The 13195-nt window shown below is 34.7% G+C and overlaps 1 protein-coding gene across 4 annotated transcripts in view; it reads left to right on the forward strand.

Moving 5' to 3' along the window:
• Positions 1-13195, forward strand: part of SLC10A7 (solute carrier family 10 member 7) — a 241205-nt gene that overhangs the window by 6570 nt on the left and 221440 nt on the right. For 3 of the 4 annotated variants that reach the window (XM_041738490.1, XM_041738492.1, XM_041738491.1), the window contains exons 2-4: positions 403-485; positions 6586-6722; positions 10874-10949. In XM_041738490.1, coding sequence (XP_041594424.1) covers positions 403-485; positions 6586-6722; positions 10874-10949 — 296 coding nt within the window. Of the gene's footprint in view, positions 1-402; positions 486-6585; positions 6723-10873; positions 10950-13195 lie in introns of those variants that run through there. The other variant, XM_041738493.1, reaches the window with a different exon arrangement.

Consider the following 13195-nt stretch of genomic DNA (forward strand, 5'->3'; position numbering starts at 1 on the left):
AATAATATTTGCCAAAGAGAAGGGAACTTCTTCCGTTGATTCTCTTCTTTGGTTTGGGAATTTTGATTCTTGTATAAGCACTGATACTGTGGTAGATGGGTTTAGGGCCTAATACCAAAGGATGTTGCCCCCCTGTTCTCCTATGTGAGAGCAATTTATTTTTTATTCTTCTGGTCTGAGGATACAGTGCTGAACTGGACAGCCATGGTCCTTGCCTTCTAGAAAATCCCCTTTGGAGTTAGACTGCATCACAGCAAATGTTTAACTCTGTCAGAACAGTAGTATATTAGGGCAACCCTAAGATTTGAAGTACTATTTGCCCTCCCACAACGAATTCTTCTTTCATACCAAGTTATCCACTGGAAATTCTTATCTAATGGTAACTTATTTCTTTCTCTCTAGGACCACTGAAGCCAGAAATAACTGTCTCCTACATTGCTGTTGCGACGATATTCTTTAATAGTGGACTATCATTAAAAACAGAGGTACTGTCACCTATGGGGCATGTGACAAGCAGGGAGAAAAATTTAATTGTTGCTTATTATTTTGAAATTTCAGAATCATTTCAAAAGATGTATGTAACTGGTCTAAAGGCTTCACTCTAACAGAAGACAACTTGGACTTGAGTGAAGGACTATATTTTGAACCTACATATTACAGAAATTTTGTAGTTGAACAACACAGCCCCTGAGGGTGTGGTTATAATAGGTATGTTTTTAATAGAGGAACTGAACTGAATGAAGTATCTACTTTAGGTATTCCTCAGATTTTGGCAGTGACTATGGTGGTGACTGCTATGGCATATTTAAGTTGTTGATGTTTAGTTGGATTTCTTAATTTTTGTGGATGAAATTTTGTTGTCAGGACTGATGCTGCTCAAGTGATACATGTTGTAATTTTTAAATCATTTGTATTTTTTTAAAGTATATTCTTTGCTGGCATATCTATGAAATATTAACAAATGTTTCAAGAGAAAAATTGGGATTTTTCATACTATGTCCCAATTCATTATGAAGACATGTGGATAATGTTATTTGTTGATATGGGTGTCACTGAACATGGGATTCTCCTAGAAGTAAAGAAATCCGACATTTTTTAACATCCAAGAGAGGAATGAGTAGAATTTATTATTCTCTTTTGACATATAATAGAAGGGAAAAAAGGGGAAATGTGCCTATTTGTTTTTGAAGAAATTACTTAGGGTTTTTAATGTTCTTATTCTAAAGTGCTTATTCTTAAGTTGAGAGGGAAATCTTCCATGCAAGCATTTTTTTAAATAGCTTTAAAAGTTAAAATTTTGTTTCAACATCATGTCTTTGCTTTACTTATTTTAAGTATGATTTGAATGAGGACCAAATTTAGTTACCTCCTTTTTTGACCGTCCTAATAGCAACATGGAAAAAATATGGTTTTTCTAAACTTATATATTCTCTAGTCACCTGGTTGGTATAAATCTTTCTATTGGAGCATTTTTTATATAAATGGGATCCCTGTGTAGTATCTGATAAACTTGTCTCAAAAATTCTGAATATCATCACTACCTGTTCTTCTGAAAATAACTGGCATGGGATGGAATTTCCAAAATATGTTAGATCTCCTTTCTGCAAATTATATTGACATGAGAGGACTATGATCTTAGAGGGCACAGGCTTTTTCTGTCAACATCTTTGTTCAATCGGTTCTCAAATATGGGGCCTAGTGGTACAGAAAAATATTTGATACTCCCATGGTGCTGGACTGTTCTTCCTTGGAGGTCTTCCTGCTGGTGGCTAATGCCCTTTGTGGAGCAGCTGCCTTACCCAAGTCCTCTTCTTGGGACATTGCTCTATGTCCCCTGGTGGCTGCTTAACGGCTACAGCTGTTACTTATGCCATGAGAAATCTGGCAAGAGACTTGATTCTCTAACTCCCAGCTTCTTGCTTAATGTGATTCTGTAATGCAGCCAACTTTGTGGGATGCAGGAGTTTAAGAAGGAAGAATGTCACAGCTATCAGCATTTCTCTAAGGACCAAATTCTTCTGTAAGCACCTAGGAAACCTTCAGAGTCATCCAGCTAATTTGGATCTAACGATGAAATGCCTTAATCCTGTGCTTTATCACGGTATCTAAGTAGCCATCAAAGTCATTTCTTCCATCAATGGCCCTTTTCAAACTATACTACATTAAGTCATTTTCAAGATCCACTTAACTTAAGATGGTCTAGATTGTATCATTGTATAATGTTAAACCATCTTTAGGGTCTGCTAATTTCCTGGGCAACCAAACAGTTTTAGGTTTGGAGGTAGCAATTTTGTTACTTGTTTCCTAGTTAATAATCTTACATTTATTTCAGCTGGGGCAACTTTTTGAATGCTATTAGCATAGTGTATTTTCACACATAGGAGATGGTAAGTTGTTACTGACTTGAGTTTATTTGAGAGCATTTACATTGGTCCCATTCAAGTTTGATTTATACTGAGCATTTCATGTAGTATTACCCATACATTGATATAATGATGTATATTCTAAAATTTGTTTTGCTGATTTAATAAAATCATAAAGAACTGTGTTAACACTTGACACTAAAAAGATTTGATGCTGTCTCCAGTTTTATGACTGTTGATTTCTAGATTTTAAAACATCTGTTGAAATGTTTTCTGAAAATTTGTTGTATCCAAGTCAAATAAGTCACATTTGAAATATATTGTATGTTTAGCTAATTAGGAGCTATAGTTTCAGAGGATTTGTCACTTAGCAGACCCTGGCAGGACTAATCTCAGACGAACCTATGAAATATTATAATACCTATGAAATGCCTGTGGCTACAAGGCACTGTGTTTGGCACTGGGTTGGAAACAAAGATGAGCAAAATGCTCAGAGCCTGGAAACGGTCCTGAGTAGGGCAGAGTATACAGGTCTTTGCTTATTTAACTAAACAGATTATTTTTTGAAGCTCTACTACCTTAGAAGTAAATATAGCAAATTTTAAACTTCAGGTTCATGCTGCTTGTTTCCAGCTCAGAGCTACAGACTGATTCTCAGAAAGTGAATCAAATAAAGGTCAAATAAGAGTTAGAAGGGAAATTGGTATGTAATGAAAATATTTCTACATCTCAGTCAGAGCCCCTGATTTTAAGCAATTCTTGATACTGTCCGTGATAACTCTGGTATAATCAATATTTGGAGTATCTCCTTAAGTTTATTTTAATGGAATTTGACCTGTATTACATGTGAATAAATAAAATGTCATGCAGAATCAACTTTTAAGTAATTCATGATGGCATTTATTTGAATAGGTAGCCCTAAATTCTGCATGAGTATGTATAGAATTATGCTATTTTGGATGTTATAGTGTTCACTTGCATTTTTCTTTTCCCTTGTCACCTTATTTTATCTTTATGGTTATATGAAGAAGATATGGAAAATATAACCCTGGGTTTTTGTGATAGCCTTGAAAATCTTTCTTAGGAATACTCCATGCCTGCTACTTCCCTGTTGTTAAGAGGCCCCTCATGACCCAACATGGTGAGCCTTTGTGATTCATTTTGCTGGAATATTTATTATTCCATTATTCTGATGCAATGGCAATTGCTTATAATTGTCATTTATTAGATCAGCTAGTATTTTTATTTATTTATTTTTTTAATTTTTTTTTTTTTTATTATTTGTTTATGATAGTCATACAGAGAGAGAGAGAGAGAGAGGCAGAGACACAGGCAGAGGGAGAAGCAGGCTCCATGCACCGGGAGCCTGACGTGGGATTCGATCCCGGGTCTCCAGGATCGCGCCCTGGGCCAAAGGCAGCCGCCAAACCGCTGCGCCACCCAGGGATCCCGATCAGCTAGTATTTTTAAACTACATTTTGGTTTTTATAACTTTTTCTATTACAAAAGTGTTAGTCTCCTATTGTAGAAAGATTAGAAAGAATAAAAACAACTAGTATTAACATCTCTATGATTTTTAGTTCCTTTTTTCCTAAACATGTTTTACATATAGAATATTTAAAAAGGAAATATTTTTTAAATTGTATATATGTAAGTATACATACATGTATATGCATACTTGCATATCTCACATATGTCCATACATATATCATCTTTTTTCCCATGTAACATTGTATAATTATAATTTTTATGTAACTTAATATATTAATTTAATTTTTATTCATGTATATGAAATTTACATTTTGTTTACTTTTATGAACATAAATCAAAGGGTACAAAGGTATATATGATGAGAAGTCTTCTTTTCTACCCTCTATCAGATATCTGGAGATAACCAATGTTAATAGTTTCTGTGTATCTTTCCAGAGATAGTCTGTGTAAAATATATGTGCTTTATCCCCTCCTCCCTTTCAAGCTGTGATGTTTTGTACTGCATGCCACCCTGTCTTGTTTTACTCAAAAAACATATCTTGGAGATAGTCTCATATGAACATGTAAAGAACTTGTGTCTTCTCGAATGCTGGAAAGCGTTCCATATTTTTTTTTTTTTGAAAGCATTCCATATTATGAATGTGTCACGATTTATTTTACTAGGTCTTTATTGAGGGACATTTAGGTAATTTTTAAGGTTTTGCTATTATAAAAGTGCTGCAAAGGATAACCTAAAAATTGTCCATTTTCCCACATTTGGGAGAAAATGTGAAGGATTAATTCCTAGAAATAGAATTGCCAAGTCAAATTATATATGCAGTGTAAGTTGTGACATATTCCAAGTACCTAGGACAGAGTTGGATTCTCAGTGTTTGTTGACTGAAGGAATGAATTGCCAGATTGCTGCCCTTAGGCTGTGCCAGTTAATACTCCTATTGGTTGAGTAGGGAAGAGATCTTGTGTTCCCACATGCTTGTCAACACAGTTTTAACATGGTTTTTGCTAGCTTGTAACAGTCTTATCATACTTTAAGTTACTTAATTATTCACCCATTTTTGGACTTTTAACTTGTTTCCTGATTTTACTATAATAGATGATGCTGTCCTGATCAATTCTTTGGGATCCAGGACTGTGAATCGTATTACAGTCTTGATATATATTCCCAAGTCACTTTTCAGAAAAGTTATGCTGCTTCATATTCCTATCTAAAGTATATGTGGTTTCCTTGGTAACTGCATTCTGGCTAATCATTTTGTTACAGTTAAAAAATTAAAATATTAATATTTATTTGGTATTTATCAAATACCTCTGAGTATATTTGAGTGGGATTTAGTTTTGAAACTGCTGAGCATTCTTGGAACTGCTGGCTCTCAAGTTTTCTCTGGGTGAAATTTTAAAAATTCTGATACAGTGTAAGGATGGCTCCTTTTATCTTAGATTGGATCCATGAGCCTGGTGTGGCTTCTGGTCTGCCCAGTGCCTCCCATTTGTCTGAAATTAGACTCAGATTGCCAGAATTGCCTTCGGTGTCATTAGAGATGTTTTGTGACCACACTGCTACTGCTGTGTGTCTTCATAGAGGGAGATAAGTAGTGGGAACCAATGAGGCAGATCCCTGAAAGTGGCAATCAGAGTCTTCATTAACCTACTGTCCATTAAACTGATAAACTTTAGCTAATGTCTATGAGGCTGAAGATTTCTTGAATGTCTTACATGAAGTAGGGGAGACCTTACAGTGCTATCTTTATAACCGGCGAATCTCTGGCATCTTTGTGCTTTAATGACTTCTTGCATATTTTATAAGACTGTACTTTTTCTACTGCTTTCTGAATTTGTCTTATTTCAACGGAGTAACACTGTAACCCAAAGAAATCCAAATGCAAATACTTGTTAGTTTGTATATATTTGAACCCCCCAGATTTAACTCATTATCCTTTTTTTATCTGTGAGACATATAACATGTACCTGGTTTGTCATGTTTAATGTGAATTTCTTCCATCTGGGGGCAATAGTGTGGTAAAACGGAGGAAGCAGACCTGAGTTTGCTAGCATACCAGAAACTAATTTGATTCTGAGCTTCACTGTATGGTAGCTCTCAGCCTCAATTTCCTCCTCAGTAAGATAGGATGATAATATCGAATGGGGCTGTCGTGAGGATTAAATGAGATAACACATAAAGTGACAAGCTCAGAGCATGGCACATAGCCGCTGTTCAGTAAGCATTTGCAAAGAAATCTAGAAAGTTGATTTTGGGGGCAAAAGCCATTTTGAATTGTAGAATATTGTTGGGGAAAACATTTTTAAAAATTATGATTTGTGTGTAGATTGGTAACATCTTGCCAAAGTGAGGCCTTATTGGAGATTAATCATATTTAATTAAAATGTAATGGGTCCTTAAGTAGTTACATACATGTTTGTTCAGTGTCAACAATCCTCAGGTCTATACTAATGTAAAGGTACTTGGTTCAGTCTTGGTCCAGAATTTTACAAATCTGAATTGTTGAGGTATATTGTATACTCAGAAAACAATTAGAATATTTCAGACATTTTGTATAAGAATACCTCTTTTTTTCCCCCTTAAAGTCCATCTGTTATGTCTATGTTTAGAGATAAAGAACTCTGAAATAACTCCAAATTAAAAATTAATTTATTTGATGTTATTTTAGTAGCCGCCTCTCTCCAGAAAAATAGTTTTCTTACCTTTACTGTTTTGTGTCTTTCATTTTTGCAGGAGCTGACCAGTGCTTTGGTGCATATAAAACTGCACCTTTTCATTCAGATCTTTACACTTGCATTCTTCCCAGCAACAATATGGCTTTTTCTTCAGCTTTTATCAATCACACCCATCAATGAATGGCTTTTAAAAGGGTATGTTTAAATATTTTGAAAGATCCACTTTTAATGAGGCAACTTTATTGTTTCTGTGGCAACTATGTACACAAGAGCTTATGTGTGGTATCTTATAAGGAAATAAGACACTTTAAAAATTATTATACTTTAAAATGATAGTGTTCATCAAGGAGACGATTCATCAAAGAATTTTCTAACATGATTTTTTTCTTTTTTTCTAAGAGTTTTATTAGTAAATTTTTTTAAATTATAATTTTGGTATTGCTAACATACAGTGTGATTATAGTTTCAGGAGTACAGTATAAAGATTTGACAATTTTGTATATTACTCAGTGCTCATCAACATAAGTGTGCTCTTAATTATAACACAATCTTAATATACACACACCCTCAATTTTAATCTTAACATTCTGGGATGGATAGTCTGCTGGGAATATTAAAAAGCTGTGTTGGGAGAAAGATGGAAGAGAATAGAAGGTGTAAAATATACTGCCAGTTGGGTGTTTTAACTTGTACATTCTATATTTTACCAAATGTATATAGATAATGGCTGAGTATAATATATGTTATTTTAACGTGTAGGAAAGAAGAAATTATATAGCAAATAAACATTTACTTTTTTTACTTGTTCTATGTTTGATACAATAGTTGAATTAGCAATAGATTTTTATTAAATACTCTTCTTCCATTAAAAATGCCATGTTTATTAAAAGAATTTAATGAATTTTAAAAATTATTTGAAGTGGTTTAAAACTAACCACATTTCAGCAGCATGGTATAATAATCTGATAGTTAAAACATTGAACTTAGAGCCCCGAGATTGCTTTCTGACCCTGTCCCTAACTGGCTGTGCAACTTTGAAGAAGTCATGTAGTAGATTTAAACCTTAATTTCCCCTGCCTACAAATAATGAGGATAGTCATACTTTTACTGTCTGCGTGGTAATGGTGTTGAGGATCTCAGTCGAGATCACTTATTCATCTCTTCAGGTCACTTGTTTACTTCCCACTATGTGCCAGGAGTTACTTATAGGTGTTGGAGAAGCAATAGTGAAGAAAAATGGCAAAGTGCCAGTTTTGCTGGTTGAGAAGACTTCAGTGTTATTGGCAATAAACAGGTAGATGACTAAGATAGAGATAAGTGATGGGAAGTAAAACTGTGAGATGGTTGAAAGGGTTGGGTGGGTAGGCCAATGATTAATTTAGATGGCAGAGTTCTAGGAATAGAATGTTCTAGGTAAAAGAAAAGAATGTGTAAAGGCTGCAAGGCAGGGACAAGCCTGGTTTTTTAGGGTCACGGAAAATGATGATGATGGCCAGAGCCTGACAGTACAAAGGGAAAATGTTATGACTTGGAAAGGTAGGCAGGGGCCAGGTCACACAGAGCCTTGTAGGGTCCGTGATAAAAACATTCAGATTTTAGTCTGTGTGCAACAGAAAGCTACTGGAGAGATTTAAGTGAGGGAATGTTGTGGTCTGATCTGTATTTTCAAATTATTGTCCTGGCTACTGCATGGAGAATAGATAGTTGAGGGGATGAGAGAAGGCTAGGAGACCAGCTTGGAGGCTCCGGTGGTAAGGTAGCTGTGCAGGAGAAAGAAATGGGCATTGGAGGATGTATTGTAAAATTAGAGCTCTCAGGACCTATGGATGGATAGGATGTGGAGAGAGGACAGGAAGGAATCAAGGATGATGTCTGGGTTTTGGGTCTGAGCCACGGGGTGATTGGTGGCATTTTCTTAGCTGAGGAGAAACAATAGGACAAGAAGGGGGAAATTAAGACTGCTGGTTTGGGCAAACTGAGTTTGAGAGCATAAGCATAAGATTTTCACCGAAAAACATAAAATACCACAGAACTATGATGACATCATTTTACAGCGGCCATGTATGATGCATATTAATAAGAACCAATAGTTACTGAGTGTTTCCCATGGAAAGGGCACTCAAGGAATAGGAAGATAACTCATTTTTCTTGTATTCAGGAAACATCCAGGGTAGTTGGATATGTGGGAGATACAAATATAAAATAGTAACCAACCACAGTGGGGCAGCATATGATTTGTTAGAGAAGTAGTGTAATGAGTTAAAGGGTAAGAGGCTCAGCAACGGCTGTGTATTCCTAAAATACCAAAATAAGGCGTTAGTGGGAGACAAAGATAAAAATGTTCCTCACAGCCTTGTTGCAAAAGGTCTGAACTACTGGGCTGAGCTGTTTGGGTTTGCATCTCTAGATGATGGGGAATTCTTAAATATATTAAACAAGAGAACAACATGCTAAAAAATGCTCATTAAGAAGGATTAATCTGATAGCATTGTACTGGGTTTATTATTAGTAGAGTAGGGCTTACAATCTCAGGAAGCTGAGATAGAGTTCTCATCTCAGTATATTAAGCTTAAAGGAGCACACAATTAGCCTAACTAACATAGGGAAAGCTCTTCCTAGTCCGTTTTTTCTCTGTTCCCCTCCCCAGTTTGAGAGTACACAGTATATTAACTTGAGGGAGTTGTAGACTCCTACCTCAGGATCATGTTTAAGTCATTAAAATTAATAAATATTTTGAGCACATCTTTCTTACCTTGCTATGTAAAGGGAAAGAATGGAGGTAGAGCATTCAGTAGGCATTTATAAAAGTCCAAACTTGGGCAAAAAGCATCTGAAGGAGGATGATGGCAACCGTCATGGAAAAGAATGGAAAGTTGGTTGTAATAATACATTGATTTATGAGGAGCAAGTGGAGCCACGTGTAACTCTAAAGTTTCAAATTGGATATTGAAAAAAAGCCCACCAAAACTATCACATTGACAGAAGTAAGTAAATTCAGAGGTGAAATTGATTTTTTAGAAAATGTTAGATATGTTTAGTTTGAGATGGCAGTTACAGGCAGGTACAAATTTGGGAATGGTAGTTAGGGCTAGAAATGTAATGGCAACAGTACTCATTTTGCTGTTAGTTATTTGCATTTGTGTATTGAATATTTTTGGAGATAGGAATAGGAATATATCCTAACTATAGAACACATCATATGTAATGTGTATTCAATATATAGCTTAGGGATTTTTTTTTTTTAAGACAGGGAGAACTCTGCTTTTTTGTACCTAGAAGGGAAGGGACCAGAAGAGAGGGAAAGATTGAAAATACCTGAGAGGACTTGTCTCTAGTATTGGGGGTAGGAAAAATAGAAAGTAGAGAGACTAGAATAATAGGTCTAGATAAGCCGTTGACCCTGGATTCCAGAATAAAAGTTTAATCCTTGGTAGATGGCTTTGTGAATTTGGACAAGTTACTTAACTTCTCTTTTAACTTCAGTTTTCAGTAAAATGGGATTAATAATAGAAGTTATCTTAAATACTTGTGAGGAAGAAATGAGTAAAGTATCTAGAATAGTATCTACTATAAATGGTAAATGCTTAATAAGTATCAGTGATGATGATAATAGTGATGATCTTGAGGAAGGCTCAGAGATTAGGAATTGGTAATAGGACAGACAATTTAAGCATCACTTGGGAAAATAGACCTTAAAAGAAGACTTGAATTGCACTGGAAATTCTATTAAAAGTGTTTTTTCATGTTTTCAGTCAAAATGAGTTAAAGCTTTTTCTTTTTCTTTTATTTCAGATGTAATGTAAATTTATTGCGTAAAACTTTTGTAGGTGATTCCTACAAAAGCAAGTAGAAGTCATCTGGACTCCTGCATTTAAAATTTGTTAAAGTCAGGCACTGTATCCCTGTATGAACTTTCCCTATATGTTCCCTATATGAACTTTCTACTTTTAGTCAGGCCAGCTGCTCTCTTATGTCTAGAATGTATGTTCTATCTATGTAGAAAGTATATCCATGGTTTGGATAACAAGTAATGTTTTATATCTTAAGTATTTAGATTTACCACTCATAGTTTCATTTGCTTGTTATGCAATGTGTTTTGTGTCCTAAACTCAGAGAATAGACTTCTTGTTATGATCTGGGGAGTGTACACAATTTAATAAAAAATGAATTTAGAATAGGTACTAGAATTTACTACAGTTTGAATCAGAGAAGTATATGATCATGTTATGCCTGTTCTTTAATGAAATTATGGCAACATGAACATACATTTTATGAGCTGAAAGTTTGAGAATTGCTGTTTATAATTGAAAAAAACCCTTATAATTGCATTTTCTTTTATTTTCCAGTTTGCAGACAGTAGGTTGCATGCCTCCCCCTGTGTCTTCTGCAGTGATTTTAACCAAGGCAGTTGGTGGAAATGAGGTGAGTCATAGGGCTAACTTTATTTAAACATAAGTAGATGCTTTACTTTTTTTTTAGTTTTATATTTTATTTTATTTTTAAATTGTATTTAACTTTATGATGAAGAAATCATGTCACAGAAAACTTCTTTCATAACTGTAGGTATATTCATTAATTTGGATGATGCTAACATTAATGATGATGAGTGGAAATTAGGATTTCGAAGAGAAGAGCAAGGGAGGTAAATGAAATAGAGATGGTGATTTTTCTACCTCAGTGGGAAATTAGGAGACAGATGACAAGCAATCCAAGGAAAGGTACTTTTCAGTGTTTGGATCACCTGGAGGTGTATGACTTAGCATTTTTCAACCAACGGAAAAATCACCAATAAATTGTTCTAAATCATCTCTAAATAGCTTCTGAAGTAGACCATTTCTATCAATAAAGAAACACTCTTCTTTGACCACAGGTGTATATTTAACTTTTTAAGAAATTGCCAAGCTATTTTCCCAAGTGATTGTACCATTTTACATTTCAGATAGCAGTGTATGGAGGTCTTATGCTCCATATCTCATCAGCACTTGATATTGTCAGTCTTTTTTTTTTTTTCTTTTTTATTGTCAGTCTTTTTTAACTCAGCCATTCTAATATGTATCTAGTGATATCTCATTGTGGTTTTAATTTGATTTATCTTTCCCACCTACTAATAATGTTGAGCATTATTATCTTTTCATGTATTTACTTGCTGTACATGTCTTCTTTGGTGAAATATCAAATCTTTTGGCTTTTTATTTTTTAGCTAGATGGTTTGTTTTATTATTGATCAGTGTTGTGAGTTTTATATATTCTAGATACAGGTCCTTCATAGATCTATGCTTTGTAAATATTCTCTACCAGTCTGTAGCTTGTCTTCATTTTCTCAACCAATGTCTTTCGAAGAGTAGGATGGTAGTGAAGGTAGTAAAGGTGGTTGGATACTGGATGTAGAAGATATGCTGATGAATTAAATGTGGGATATGAGAGAAACAGAGAGGTCATGAATGACTCCAGGACTTTAGACTGAGTAAGTGAAAGAATGGGGTTGCAGAAGGTTTTTATCAGGAGTGGATGTTGTACTTTGTAAAATGCTTTTTCTGGATCTGTGGAACTGATCATATAGTTTTTATCTTTTCTCTTATTGATGTGACATGTCACATTGATTGCTTTGCAAATATTGAACCACCCTTCTGCCTCAGGAACATAACCTACTTGATCATGGTATATGGTTTTTAAAAATATATTGTTGGATTCAGTTTGCTAATATTTTGTTGAGGATTTTTACATCTATATTCATGAGAGATATTAGCCTGTAGTTCTCTTTTTTGTAGTGTTTTTATGTGGTTTGTGCATCAGGGTAATGCTGGCTTCATAGAATGAATTTGGAAGTTTTCCTTCCTCTTATATTTTTTGGACTAGTTTGAGAAAATGGATATTAACTCTTTAAATGTTTGGTAGAATTTGCCGATGGAGCTGTCTGGTCCTGGACTTTTATTTTTTGAGTTTTTTTTTTTTATTATTACTGATTCACTTTCATTGATCTGTTCAAATTTTCTATTTCTTTCAGCTTCAGTTTGGTAGGTTATATGTTTCTAGGAATTTATTCATTTCTTCTAAGTTGTCCAACTTCTTGGCATATAGGTTTTTAAAAATACTCTGTTATAAATGTTTGTATTTCTGTGGTGTTGGTTGTTATTTCTCCTCTTTCATTAGTAACTTTGTTTATTTGGGTACTCCCTCTTTCTTTTTTAGTGAATCTTGCTAGAGATTTAACAATTTTGCTGGTCTTCTCAAAGAACCAATTCTTGGTTTCATTAGTCCGTTCTATTGTTTTTTTTTTTTAATCGAATGGCATTTAAAGCAAAAATTGGATGAGATTACTTGCGAAGAGGGCATAGTTAGAAAGGACATGAAGTAAAAGGACTGAGCTCTGGGACCCTCCAACATTAAGAGGTCACAGAATGAGGAGTAACCAGCAAAGGCAACAGAGAAGATTAGACAGAAGGAGAAAAAAGAGAGTGTGGTATCCTGGAAGCCAGTGTTGGAAGGAGGAGGGTATAATCAGCCATGTCAAGTTCCTGATATGACTTGTGTAAAATGAATTCTGAGAATTGACCATTGAATTAATCTACATGGAGGTTATTGGTAACTTCAACCAGAGTGGTTTTGTGGAGTAGGGACAAAAGCTTATTTGGAATGGGCTCAAGGAAGAATAAGAGGAGAGGAGTTAG

The sequence above is a fragment of the Vulpes lagopus genome, chromosome 23, assembly GCF_018345385.1.
Source record: "Vulpes lagopus strain Blue_001 chromosome 23, ASM1834538v1, whole genome shotgun sequence".
Classification (NCBI taxonomy): Eukaryota; Metazoa; Chordata; class Mammalia; order Carnivora; family Canidae; genus Vulpes; species Vulpes lagopus.